General features: G+C 38.6%; 1 protein-coding gene across 2 annotated transcripts in view; it reads left to right on the top strand.

The window, feature by feature from the left end:
• itga11a (integrin, alpha 11a) overlaps positions 1–13649 on the top strand; it is a 71943-nt gene extending 58294 nt beyond the window's left edge. Inside the window, exons 19-31 of one of the 2 annotated variants that reach the window (XM_067582957.1) lie at positions 343–453; positions 591–676; positions 789–999; positions 1162–1260; positions 5409–5485; positions 5795–5878; positions 6175–6265; positions 6368–6481; positions 7034–7117; positions 7207–7317; positions 7497–7592; positions 9062–9175; positions 10702–13649. In XM_067582957.1, the coding sequence (XP_067439058.1) occupies positions 343–453; positions 591–676; positions 789–999; positions 1162–1260; positions 5409–5485; positions 5795–5878; positions 6175–6265; positions 6368–6481; positions 7034–7117; positions 7207–7317; positions 7497–7592; positions 9062–9175; positions 10702–10779 (1356 nt within the window). In that variant the 3' untranslated portion in view covers positions 10780–13649. The remainder of the gene's footprint in view (positions 1–342; positions 454–590; positions 677–788; positions 1000–1161; positions 1261–5408; positions 5486–5794; positions 5879–6174; positions 6266–6367; positions 6482–7033; positions 7118–7206; positions 7318–7496; positions 7593–9061; positions 9176–10701) is intronic. The other variant, XM_067582881.1, reaches the window with a different exon arrangement.
• The last annotated feature ends 746 nt before the right edge of the window (positions 13650–14395 follow it).

Genomic DNA, 14395 nt, shown 5'->3' with positions numbered 1-14395 from the left:
TCATGTGAAGGTTAAAATGCTGTTTTAGATGCTTTTCTAATCTGACAAGAATATTATTCTGGCAGAATCACTGAATAATTTTTTGTTTGGGAAGCAAAAAGAGTCCAATGTTAAGATGTTTTTCAGCAGAAAATACTTCAATTAGCTACCTCATTACAAAACCAACACACACTATATTTTAAAATGAGATTATAATCTTATAATCATATATTTAGAGCATTTCTGTTTTATGTACTCTTATATAAACTTTTTGAAAGTGAAACATAATTTGGGGGTCATAGATAAAGTGCCATGATAGAGTAAATCTACAGACTGATCTTTGAATTTAATGCTTTATATTAGGAGACCACAGACTATGCGAGGCCCATAGTGTTTGCTGCACAAGTCGGGCTGCAGGATCCAGATCAGGGACCAGTTCTAGATGAAAGCTGGCCAACTGTTGTAAGGACCGAGGTGAGAGTCAACCGACGGCTTATTATGTCATCCTCACTCCCAAGTTATTGAAATGCACCTAAAATGCAATACATACAGTATGGAAAGGAAGGTTTGAGTAGTTTCTTTCACTTATAAAAGCTTGTCTCTTGCTCTAGCTGCCCTTTTGGAACGGCTGTGATGAGGATGACCGCTGTATACCTGAACTAGCACTGCAGAGTATGACCGACCTGATGACTCGAAAGTAGGTACACACATACTCATCTCAACACACACACATGAGCATACACAGACATATTTACACGCCCAATAAAATTTTTCCAATTGTTTTCTCTTCCTCCCTCCCTGCCTCCTAGTCAGTTTTGTGCGCAGCCTGTACAGTCTCGAAGTGCTTTCTGCCGCCATGTAGGCGAAGGAGGGGCGGAGGAATCTCTGCGGATTTTAGAAGGAAACAGAAGAAGGATGGTGGTGGATGTCCGACTGGAGAACAAAGGAGAAAATGCCTACAACGCTCGCCTCAATATCACCTACACACCCAATCTACGCTTCTCTAGCCTCATAGTCAAGGTATGAGATAATTGTGAGGCTCATAAGAACAGTTTTTTTTTTTTCAAATTTCAAAACATTTTTTCTCCAATATTCTAAGGAGTCTTGGACTGAACCAGCAGATTGAGTTAAAAGCTGCATTTACAGTAATAAAAAGCCAAACTGTTCTTCTTCTCAATGCAGGACAACTCTGACATCAAGATAGAGTGTTACATCGAAGACAAACTGAGGAATGAGAAGATCTGCAATGTCAGTACTCCGTTTATGAGGGCCAAAACTCAGGTGAGAAACCACACTCTAAACCTGAATCTGAAAATAAGAAATTTCACAAGAGAAAATGTGTTATCATGCCTAAAATCTGACTTTCATTGTGGATTTCACCAGATAACCCAATAAGAAAAACATCTAGCTTTAGTAGACATATGTTTTGCTTTTGTATGTATGTTCAAACATTCATGGATGGATGGGCAGATTTGAAGGTTTTGCACTGACTCCAAAGCATTTTTCTTTAGTCCATCTGACATTTTGTTCCTGGAAGTGTGCATTTTATTTTACAACAGTTTAAGGTCCAAAAAGACCATATGTTTTGGGTGAGAATAATCTTTTCTGTATTTATCTGACTGAATGGAAAGCAGATGTAAAAGTTTATCCTTCCGACCATAACAAAATCATTCATCAGATTATTCATCCTCATTCCCCAATAAGATGATTAGTTAAGATGTTTGCACTTCTGACTTAAGTAAAAATCTGGATGCAGTCTCACAGCCTGCATTGTGCTGCTACTCAGTGGTTAAAAAAACATTGACGTGGACCATATTAGACCACAGGGGCCCAAAACACATGCTGCAGGCTTTAGATGACCATGACAGACCACACTGGTTAATGGAAGAACCACAAGCCAACCAGAGGAGCTCAGTTTAGTTCTGGTTTGTGAGTTCCCTTCATTCTGTTTTCTGACATAAAGATCCACAGTGTCATCACTAAAACTTCTCCTGTATTTAGCTTGCAAGCTATAAACATTGCTTATAGGAAGCAACTTTAATAAATTTATGATTTGGTCTCTAATAAACTTATTATGACATGAGTTTAATGACATGAGATTAAGATTAACATTATTTACAGTCATGGCGTTTGGCCCATGCAGAGCACAGTGTGATGGGGATGTGTGCTGTAAATGTCCAGACCAGTTACACTGTGTTTCTTGAATGCTCTCAAACCTGTAGATCTCAAAGTTTAACTCAAAGTCATTATACTGTCAGAGCAGGAAGTGTGAAATGAATGAATTTTGAATCAAAAAGATTATATATTTTCATTAGCCACAGCAATAAAGAAGGCTGTATATTAACACAATGCTGACTTCTATATGCACCTGTTATTTATACAAGAGATTTTACATACTGCTATAGTACTGATATTTAAAGGTTTAGTGGTGATATTTTAATTTTTTTTACTGTCAACAAATCCCACACAAAGACCAAAATCAACAATGTATTTATCCTGTTTTGCTAAATCCTGATAGAGTTTATTCCTCTGTGCCATAGACCTTCATTATATCATCCTGCTGCTGTAAATACTAACTAGAACAATAAATCTGCAGCTTAAAATATTTCCTAACAAATGCGCTATTTACTCCTATTTCAGTAATGATTAATAAAAACTACAACCCCCAGCTTTTTGTAGCCTTTTTTTAAATGAAAGTATATATTTGAGACCCATTTTTACAGATTTATGTCTTCAGTAGGAACAAATTGGCTTGTGGCTGAGTGCCATAAACAGACTGAGGAGGTGGGAAAGTACTGAGAGACTGATTAATTCGCTGTTGGTGTTTTCATGGAATTTGTTGGCAACAAGAAGAAAAATTATTGCCAGCTGATCACCTTTTCATCTGTTTGACATTCTAGGCTGTGCTGTCACTGGCACAAAAACATATTGGTGTTACTTAAAACCTACTTAAAAGTTAGTGATTTTAAAGTGTTTTTACAGCATTTACTATAAGTTTACCATTAGTTTTATTAACTGTCCCTTGTTAAGACATGAAAATCAGTAAAGTAATACCTTTTTCCTCTATCCCATTTGATTTTTATCATATTATTATCAAAATATATCTAAATAATAAGGTAAATAGACAAGAGGAGCCTTCTTCCTTGGCCATTAAAAACTTTTTCTCAGCCCTTTAGCCTTTGCACCAGGTGAGGCTGAGTGAAAGTTTCTCTCTGTCATCTGTTACTGATTCTCACGTTCAATTCTGCTGTTCCCAAGCTTTTCCACAGGCTTGTAATGTCAGCAATATTTATGAGACCCCATGCTTTCCTGTGTATTTTACAGCAAGGCATCAATTTTATTTTTAAGAGGGTGATGTTTGAATTAACTTTGATAGGGATGAAACCAATGGTACATCACATTGTTCAATTAAAAGCTATTAAACAGAGAGCAGATTATAAAATAGCCAGTTATCCCCTGAACAAATGTCTCTCACGGTTTCTGTACTCATACAAAGTCTGCTGACAAAGTCTGTGGGAATGAAGTACTGAAGGTGATTGAAAGAGTCTATGTAATGTCCTGACCACGTCATTATCGCAAACAGCAGTCATCTCCTGGGCAACGACAACATCACCACATTTCTCTGTAATGCTCCCCAACAACTGAACCAAGAGGACTCTGGTCACCCTGTAAAACTCACTGAGTGATTCATACCCACTCATTCAGTCTGAATAGCATCCAGAGCCACAAGGCTAATCTGCTCTGGTCGAAAGCCTTTTAAAAATGTGGCACGGGGTTAAACAAGGCTGATTGTACACCGGTGCTGCTGCCAAACCAGCGCAAACCGCTGTTTAGCTGAAGGGATGTAGGGACTTCAGGGCAAGCTTTTTAAAGTAGCCAGTTATCGTTCTTGCTATTACTTTTTACAGTTTCTCTTGACCTGTGTAAAACTAGCATGTGTTACGGTATAAACTTTACTACTACTACAAAAAAAAAACAACATACCTTGACATAATTTGTGTACAAGTTGATTGTTGGTTCTTGTGGGTGTATGCAGAAATAATGAAGGCTAGTTATTGCAATTAATTATTTGAGGATTGACAGTGAATGTGGCTTAAGGAGAAGGGCAGACGGCATCAACCCAGAAGAGGAAGAAGAGCTTCATGCTCTGTCTGAATTTCCATGTTCAACTATGCTGGCACACAATTTCCTCTAGCCACGGACCCATCGTGTCTTCCAAACCCATACCACTTGCATGCGTGTGTGTGTTTGTGCATTTTTCTGTGTGTTTTCATCTAACTTTCTTCCTAATGAATGTCATTTAGATTCACCCAGTTCTGTTGAAAACAGGCTGGAAAAAAAAACATCAACCTCCTTTTCTAGGACATACAAAACAAAAGCGGACAAGGGTCATTTTCCATAGCCTGGACATGATTATATGAGAGGAGGTCATCATTTATGCATGTGCAATATCAGGGATGAGTCAGTCTATATGGAGGAGGGGAGCTACAGTAGACCTTGTTATGCATTCCTCTTTGGCCAGACGGAATCCGTCAGGATTTCATTATGGCATGGAGGACTGTAAACAACGCTCCGCTCTGCTGTGCTTGGTTTGCTTTCTCCTGCCAATCAATCCTCCTCTGCTCTTCTCTTCTCTTCTCTTCTCCTCTCTTCTCTTCTCTTCTCCTCTCTTCTCCTCTCTCATCTTCTCTTCTCTTCTCTGCTCTCCTCTCCTCTCCTCTCCTCTCCTTTCCTCTCCTCTCTTCTCCTCTCCTTTCCCCTCACTCCTCTCCTCTACTCTCCTCTCCTCTACTCTCCTCTCCTTTCCTCTTCTCCCCTCACTCCTCTCCTCTCCTCTCCCCTGCCTTTGTATGTAGACTTGGGTTCTCAGTGTTTTTGTTTAGGATTCCTCAATTGCTTTCCATTTTCTTACAGAAGTGGTTGCCTCCTCTGTTCCTCTCTGTCTCCTTTCTTCTCCTTCTATGTGTGTGTGTGTGTGTGCGTGTGTGTGTGTGTGTGTGTGTGTGTGTGTGTGCGTGTGTGCGTGTAGTCATGTTGATTTGTATTTAGGGCATTGTCCTAAACTAAGGGGAAATTCCCTGGCTCTCTTTAAGTAGCAGCAACTGTGCCGCAGTTTGCCTCTGGGTCAAAGCCTGGGACTTATGGCAGGTTATTGCAGGCTTTACTCCTTAATCCATAATGCAGGACCTTTGGTGTTGGAAAAGCGTACATACAGTAGCATATGGGGTCAAAAGAAGCTCCTGACCCGTGTCTCAGTGTTCATGTCATAAAGATGTGATGGTGATATACAGGTGAACATTGAAGACACAATGATTTTATCTTGCTCCTATAGAAAAGATTTGCTGTATAAAAGATGGGATTATTTTATAGCCATACAATTAATGAGTGATTTTTTTTTTCTTCTAAACTTTATTCTCTCTTTTGTGTAGGTATCTTTTCGTCTGGAGTTTGAGTTCAGCCGTACTATCTTCTTAGATCACGTCAGGGTCATCCTGGAGGCCAGCAGGTGTGGACACAAGTTTAAACCCTTATCTGTATTGTAAAAGTGTTAACATCTACATCTACATCTAAAATAAGTTGTGAGAGGGTTGATAAGCATGTAGAGAGGTCTGTCCTTAACTGTTTTTATTTTCCTTACTGGTGCTAACGAGCAACAAAAAAAATCCATCAAATAACAACCAAGCACCAATTCGCCCCCTCAAAAAAAATAGGAAAAAACACAGGAAGTGTCAAAGAAAAATATTTTAACTGGCTTGTCCCTATAATTTCAACTTTTTCTCATTCTTTGACTATTTTTGTCTCGTTCTGTTCACAGTGATGGCGAGGAAACGAGCACAGCTGATAATTTCAATGATATCTATTACTCACTGAAATATGAAGGGGACCTTCTCTTCACCAGGTATGTCATTTTGTTATAACTTACCAAACAATGTATGTTGCTGTGCTGTATCAATTGTGATGATTATGGAAACAGTGAACTTAGAAGTGCAAGCAGCTGGAACAAAGTGATTTAATGGCATCTGGGAAATGTTGAGAAATATCAGTGTGGGAAAATGAGTTGCAGAGACTGTAACTGAAATGGGGATTTTGTTATCATGTACTTGATTGCACAACATATGCTTTAAAGCCAAGATAAGTGGAAAATAAGTGCCTCTCACATATAACATGTTCACGTTTATTCTTTACCTTCAAAAGGGATTCAAATCCGACTCGGTATGAGATCAAATCGGAGTTGTCACTGGAAGAGCCCGGAGTTATTGGTCCTCCTTTCAACTTCACTTTTCAGGTGAGGGCTAAATTTATCAGAACTTACTTGTATCATCATTTACTGTAGAGGAAAACACAGCTGGGAGATAATCTACACAAGTTACTCCTTTTTGCCTCTCAGATCCAGAACCTTGGCTACTTTCCAGTAAAGGATCTGCAGCTCAACATTGAAGTCCCAGAAATGACAAAAAATGGGAACCAACTCCTGCAGATATCTGACTTTCATATTGACCAGGTGAGTGTCGGTGATTTAAAGTGACAATATGTCACTTTTGAAAGAATAATAGGAGATTTTTCCTCTTGCAAATGAAAAGTTGACTCCTTAAACAATAAAACACACCTCTGCTCAATTCAATACACATGAGACCACAGTTGTCTTTGCTCAGCTGAAGTCACATAAGCTCGCTTTAAAGAGCTAGTTAGTCTAGTGTTAGCTAGTGTTAATGCTAGTTAAAGAACTAGTACAGAAATTGTTTGAACTCTTGTAAATAAGACAGCTGTAGAGGTGTTGGTAGGCCTATTTTTAAACTTTGGACAGAGCCAGGCTAGCTGTTTCCCTCTGCTTCCTGTCTTAATGCTAAGCTAAGCTAACCACCTCCTGACCCCGGCTATTTAATGGCATAAGATTGATATTTATCTTCTTATATTTCTCAAAACATTCAACTTCAATTCCAGAGCAGTATTACTGTAATGCTTGGTTTTAATTTAATGCCAACATAACTCCAACTTATCACTCTTGCTCTGTAGATATATTAACGGATATTTTTACTCTCATGTCACACATCAGAAAGACGGTACGCGCTGTTTACCACCGCAGCATGTGGCACAGAGCAGAGCATCACCTGAGGACCTTTCACGTTTCTCCCGCTTGGTAAAGTACAAACCAACCAAACTCATTCCCAAAGTAGATTTTTTTTAAACACCTTCTAAGGTAACTTTTCTCTGACTGTCTTCACACAGAACCGATCCAACACCTTAACTCTGCCAATCCAATGCACAGTCAATGTGGCCTCTTACAGAGAAATTGCAGTTAGAATCACAGGAGCTCTACGAATAGATACCTTACACGCAGTGAGTATTAAATCCAAAATATGCATGATGTTGCAAATTTCCCCAACTTAATAACAACATACATGCATGCAATCTCTTTGTTATTCTATTTTGACTCTGTAGCAATGACAACTTTGTTGTCTTTCAGCTGTGTGATGTGTTTGCAAAAAATGGCATCCTGTTTTGATTTTCCTATTCAGCTGAAGTTTAAAATCCTGGAACTGGTAATCAGTGCATCAGTGGAGCTCCCCTCCTCCAGCCGCATGTTTCTACATGAAGAGAGGCCTGTCAGACATGTGAGTCAACAACAACTAATGCTATAAACTGCCTCTGTCCCGGGTTTGACCTGACTCAAATCTGAGTTCTGGAAGCATCATAATTTGATCAGATTTAACCCCTGTCTGATCCTTTTATATCTTATCCGTGTGTGAATACACTGTTTTATGTTTCAGGAGCCTTGTCTTTAGAACTGAATTTAATGGGTTTAAAGTATTCAGATAGTAAAATATATGTAATGTAAGGCACTTAACAATAATATGTTTTGCTACAGTGCCAACTTTGTGATAAAGCAGCAGTGGTTTCTAATACAGTTTAGCAGAGCACTGCACAACTGAAGCATTGTAGAATCACACAGGAAAAGTTGGCATTGGAGCACACGTTCTGTGTGGTGCTCAGGGACCGAAAGGACCAGCAGCACAACATGTAGAGGTCTGCTCTGATATACTAATCTTTGCTGCCATCTATTGGCCAGTGCAGACAGTCATGCAGTGTCCTTTTTTGTGTTTTGGTCAATGAGTGCATACCAATTACTTTTAGAGATTTAAATATATTATGATTGTGAAAAAGTGGATTGGAATTTGGATTTAATGCAATTCTGATGTCAGCAGTCCTGCCTTGCAATTAATGATTCATCTTTTAAATGTACAGTATATGTTCAAAGTTTTCAGTTCTGTTTTAGACAGTTTTAGATCTCTTTCATTAGAAATTAAAATCCTATGAGTGTCCATGTCCTGAATATAATAATAATAGTAATAACTTTATTTGTATAGCAACTTTTATACAAAAAAAATGCAGCTCAAAGTGCTTTACAGCAAAAGAAATTACATGCACCAAGTGCTTCACATCGAGAAAGACATAAATGGCATAAAATGAACAGAAAAACATGTGAATGCACATAAGAGGATAAAGTAAAATGAAAAAGGAACACTTAGTAAAATAAAATAACAAAATAAAATAAATTAGTAAAATAAAATAAAAATGAAGTTAAAACATAGAATACATAGAATGTATAAAATGCAGCAGACAGAGACAAAAGTTAGTTAAAGGCTAATATGAAGAAATATTTTTTTTTAGCTTTCTTTTAGCAATATCTAGCAAGCTGGCTTCTCCAATATCTATTGGTAATGTGTTCCATAGTTTGGGGGCGTATTTGACAAAGGCTGCATCCCTGATTTTCTTTCGTCTGTTACTGGGAATCTCCAATAAACCAGCAGCAGATGATTGCAGTGTTCTTGAAGGGAGATAGTTAACAAGGAAGTTAACAAGAATATAACTGCTGTACAAAATGTCTAGTTTTGTGAATAAATCATTAAATCATTATAATTACTGCCTGTGAATGTCGCAGCTCTTTAGTATATTCAGTGTCTAATACACATTACACTGTCAGAGGTACAAAAAAACAAATACGATAGCAGACTGAATTCTGTATGTATTTCAAAAATAAATTAGGTTTTATGAATGCATATTGTCTTATCTTGTCTGACAGATAATACTGGAGATCAGGAAGGAAGGAGATTACAGAATCCCGACCTGGATTATTGTTGGTAGCACGCTGGGAGGACTCTTATTGTTAGCCCTGCTTAGTCTTGCTCTATGGAAGGTAAGTCATTATGTCATGTACAATTACTAGTCATTAGGTAAAAAGAAAACAGAATCATTATAGGTAATTACATGAAGACCCACTGTATGTCCGTCTTGAACTGCAGCTGATCAACTGTGTCTCTGTGCTGATGATTTTAAGTGGTAGAGTACAGTAGGGAGTAGCATTTACCACACTAACTGTCTCTCTGCTACATTTCAAGTTATTTTCTTCATTTGTCCCATTTAAACCTGAACTATAGTTACAGCAGTACTTCAGCATAGGGTTAGACTGCCACCCTCTGGTAGAGAATAAAACAATGCTTGTAGACAAAGATTAAAACACCCACATCTGACTTTCACAATTATCTTGATAACCATTGGTCAAACATATTTCTAACATTTCTCAAACACCTTGAAAATTGTGTTCATATTGATAAAGACAGTTATATTTTATGACTGTGCCACATACCTTGAAAAGGGAAGTTTGGCTAAATAATTGTACAGAGAAAGAATGACAAGATGAAACATTTACTCCATGTGATTTTCCTGTACATGGACATTTTCTAGTTGGAGAACTAATGGTGCAACTCCACTGTATGGAGAAGCTCATTTTGAGGTAAAAGGTCAAACAGGCAATAAAGGCAGCCTCACATTTATGGTCAACACAGGAGCCATTGAGTAAAACACAATCTCACTCCAGGCGATCAGAGTTTATAGTCTTGCTTTACGCTGGGCTGAGCTTTGACATAGATATGCACATGTTCACAAGAAGCTTTTGACCACATGTCACATACATGGAAATGACTTTTTTTGCAGTTGTTATTACAAGACTATTCACTGGTAGATGCCTAACAGTTAACTTGAATATACTGCATAAACACATTATATTAAAGGACTGGATTAAAGGAGATGCAGATCATTTCTTCAACCTGTTTCCACAACCCTGATCTCCAAAACCTTCCCACTAACCCCACTGCCACCACCGATGGGCAAAAGAATAATCAAAACAAATATAATATACAGACATGTGTATCTTCTAAATATCTACGGTACAGATTTATCCACACACACATATGCATACAGACATATACACCCATAATCTGTTTATTTATAGATTTACAGTCTCTCCAAAAGTAACCCTTTTTCTGTGGGTATGCATGAATGTACACACGCACAACAGGAAGTCTGTATATATACATATGTAAATTCTAAAATCATGTCAGCTTCCCTCTTAAGCTTCCCTGTTGCATCTTTCACACACTGTCAAAATGGACAAAAATTGTAGAGAAAGAACATAGTTTCTATGTTGTTACAGTGCAGTAATTAATTGTCCAAATCGAATCAAGTTAATAAAAGTACAGTTGAGAAAATTTAAGATTTTAAAGTGGTTAAAGTTGGGGTGGATATGATATTATCAGGAAGTTTGTTCCCTGCTAAATTCAGCACCAACATGTTTGGTTCTGTAGTTGTAAATGCTCTGAAAACACAAATTTCATATTTTGTTAAACTGTATTTTTTTTTTAATCTAATTTCTCTTCCTCTCAGCTCGGCTTCTTCCAGAGGCAGAAGCGGAGAGACGAGGACGAGCAGGAGGCAAACGGGAAAGTGGCTGAAGAACGGTAACGCAGGCTAAGGGCCCCGACCAGACACCTTTTCCACAGGGGACCCGACACTCAGGGACCAACCCACCTCCCCCTGTTCCCCAACACCACAGTGGCACCGCGTAGACAGCCCCGCATGATCGCTGAGGCAAGGCTTGTTCAGTGCACTGGATCTGTCCCACGCCACGACCCCCTGACGCCCGAGAGTCAGCACTGTCACACTCACTTAGCATTTCTGCACTGTTACGACATTAGGGCTTTCTTTTTTATGTATTCCACTGCCCTTGATGCCGTCCCTTTACAGATCTTGGAGCTCTCCATTTCTTGGCTACCGGCTGGAGTTCTAGCGCTTTTTCTGGCCGTTTAAAAAGAAGAATAGAGCGAGCTTTGAACAAACTGTTCCAAGAATTTCAGGCTGCAATTTGCCCTTGAGGCATGCAGTAGCCAAACACTCTTTTGTCTCTTCCTGATGTGTATTTATTTAACTCTTATGATAAATTTTGAAATACATGAAAAACCTCAAGGGTGACTCGCCACCCAAAAGCTTCCGCAAATGTAAAGATATTTTACTGTATATTGAATTCGATGTTTAAAAGATTTTATCTGCAACACGTTCAGTTGACTTGCATAATAATTTATGACGAAACAAAACTTAACTAAAGCCACCAGAGTACAAAGAAGATTGATGATGTTTAACTTACAAAGACTTTTCTTGATCTTTTGCTACAAAGAAGAATCTTCTAAACATGCATCCTCCTCCTTGGAGTTCAATCTTTTTCTTTTAATATTTTCATCCTGGAAAACATGCAGGATGATCTTTCAACATTTGATGCACTTTTACTTTGTACAAATTAACTTGAATTTTGTAAATAGTCAAGTACCTTTTTTATACCCTTTCAAATATTATAATGGTTTTCAGTATTTCCACGTGGTTTATGGCATTACTTTGTAACATAGGCAACAAGGCAAATTAAAACAAGTCAGCTTAAGGTTACTGAACTTGTTTTGAGACAGTTGCATGCTTTTTAACATGCATTGCATCAGAACAAAAGGTGTGCATAAAATACTGCAGCCAACCTGGATATTTTTAACAAAGAACTGTATCAAAATTATGTTTAGATGCCATAAAAGTGAGTCCAGTAAATGCACATTGCTTACAGTGTGTCAACACCCTCTTGGTGTTACCAATGAATGTCAGTTTGTCCTGTTTGATGAGGTGTGAAGAGCTGTAATACGCCTACAAATAAAACATTGTATATGTTGACAAATGCAAAACTTTTTAATGAACACCTGTATGATGACTTTCACCTGCAGAAAGAAAGCCTGGAGAGGCAAGAGAGCAGCTGCATTCCTGTGAAGGTGTTATGGGACTAGTACAGAGAACCCAAGTACAGAACACAGAGGCAAAGGCAAGGGTTTGGAACTGGGAATAACTTATTAACAACCTGATGTCGTATCGGAAAAATGGAGCAGCAGAGTCTTTGTGGCCAGGGGGGGAACCAGAGGCTGGGTGAGGAGGAACTGAGGGGGAAGTTGAGGCTGGCAGCCAGAATCAGAGGCTGAGAGAGGAGCAGTGAGCTGAGCAGGGCAAGGCAGAACAGGAGAGGGACAGAGGCAGGACGGGGGATGCTGCAGGCAGAGGAAAATAAGAATCAGCAAAAGCTTTGACAGGTAATGAGTTTTAAAGAGCTGAAACATGACTAACAGTATAACTGAGTTTACAATCTGGCGGAGTATTGAGGTAGAAACCAGGTATTTGAAGCAGAGCAGGATGATGATAATGGCTGGCAGCTGGTGGCCTGACTCTGCACACCTGACTTCACTCCTGCAATCAAGCACACACACACACACACACAGAGGGAAAGGGAAGGGGAGATGGGCTGCCAGCTAGGCAGAAGTAGAGGACCTGACAGGAGGTCCCTAGAGTGTTTTAGTAGACCCTCTCTGCCATGGCTTTTAAACTCCATACCTCCAGTTTGTAAGGCAAGTTTCTGTTAGAAAGTTGAGTCCAAGCTAAGGTAACTAATGACATCACAGTGACCTCAAAAGGGTTCTTTTCTCAGACTTCTTTATATACAGTAAATGGTAATTGGTTGCATTTATATAGTGCTTTCATCCAGAGTGCTTTACAGTGTCTTTGCTGCTCATTCACCCATTCACACTCACATTCATGCACACACTCACACACAGGTACCGTGCAAGGTGCTGGCAGAACCATTGGGAGCAATTTGGGTTTCAGTATCTTGTCCAATGCAAGGACACTTCAACATGTAGACAGGAGGAGTCAGGTTCTTATTAGGTGGACACTAATTACCACTCCTGACTTAAAGAGTATGAGAGAGGGCAAGATAGTAGTTTTAGCAATATTCAGTCAGTTGCAATCTGCAACCTCACCACTAGATGGCACTAAATTCTACACACTGGTCCTTTAAGATCTACAGGCTTTGTCGGGTGTGTAATGCCATTAATTACCTTTAAAAAAAATCTAATTAAACATCAAATGAGAATTGACATAAGTGGTTGTTAGTGTTGTTCTCTTGCTGTAAACAAAAAATAAAACAAATAACTATAATCAATGAAAAACAGGCTCCTATGGGGTTTTGTGTTTTAGTGAAAGTGTAATTTGTGTGGAGGTTTGATTGAGCCAGCTGACATATGCTAACCATCTGCCACTGACGGTGAAAACATATTGATCCCTGAGGGGGAAATTAGATTGTTGCAGCTCCAAATGTAATAAGGTTCAGCAAGGGGAAAAAAGAGAGCAGAGCCACAAAGACTTAAAGAAAAGCAATATATTCAAACATACAAAACACAGCAATTTATATCAACAAATGTTAGGAAACATGCTGGCAGAACAAATAGACTAAAGATGAAACATACAGTATATCAAAGAGTATGGATTCATTTTTGTGCTCTGTTTGTTCAAAGATATTATGTATAACATTTTCATGGTTACTAACTGAAGCAAATGTGGATTAAAAGACATGGAATATGTGTTGAATGTCATTCAAATGTGTTAGTTATGAGAAATCAAGATCAACACAAATTGTTTAATCAAACTCAAATCAAAAAAGAGCAGTAACTCAAAATACAAGCCAAGATTTCTTATATTTTTTCTGCTCGGTGACCAAACCTTTGGAAACAGGAGCGATCCAGGATATACAATTGTTGTGCACTGATTGGTAAGGATTGTCAGCATGATTTCTTGTTACATTAACATGAACAATTTCCTGAAGTGTCATTGAAAAAAGTACAGTAATGACAATTCAGAATACCCGACTGTTTCAATAAAAAGGCAGATGCTTCTCAGATCAGGGACAACAAACTTCAGAGAGAAAAGACTGGAGCACATTCTCTAAGTTTAGTTGTGTGGAAGGTTGTGTACATGTATGACATACACTGCATATGTCTGTACACTCTATAAATATTAAAATGTCACATCCTATCCTAAGTTAGGATACATCCTAAGTAAGGATACATCCTAAGTTAGGTACACCTCCTAGTGTACATACTGTAAATCACATTAATCTGCTGCCAAAGCAATCAGACTCTCCTACCATGACAATTAGTATTTACACCTCAAACCTTAAATCTGTGTCCGAAGCCCAAGAACAAGAAACTGCCACAGCTGAAGATGT

Source organism: Thunnus thynnus, chromosome 1 (assembly GCF_963924715.1).
Source record: "Thunnus thynnus chromosome 1, fThuThy2.1, whole genome shotgun sequence".
NCBI classification, from domain to species: Eukaryota; Metazoa; Chordata; class Actinopteri; order Scombriformes; family Scombridae; genus Thunnus; species Thunnus thynnus.
Note: the sequence above shows the minus strand (reverse complement) of the source record. Positions and strands in the feature narration are given on the sequence as shown.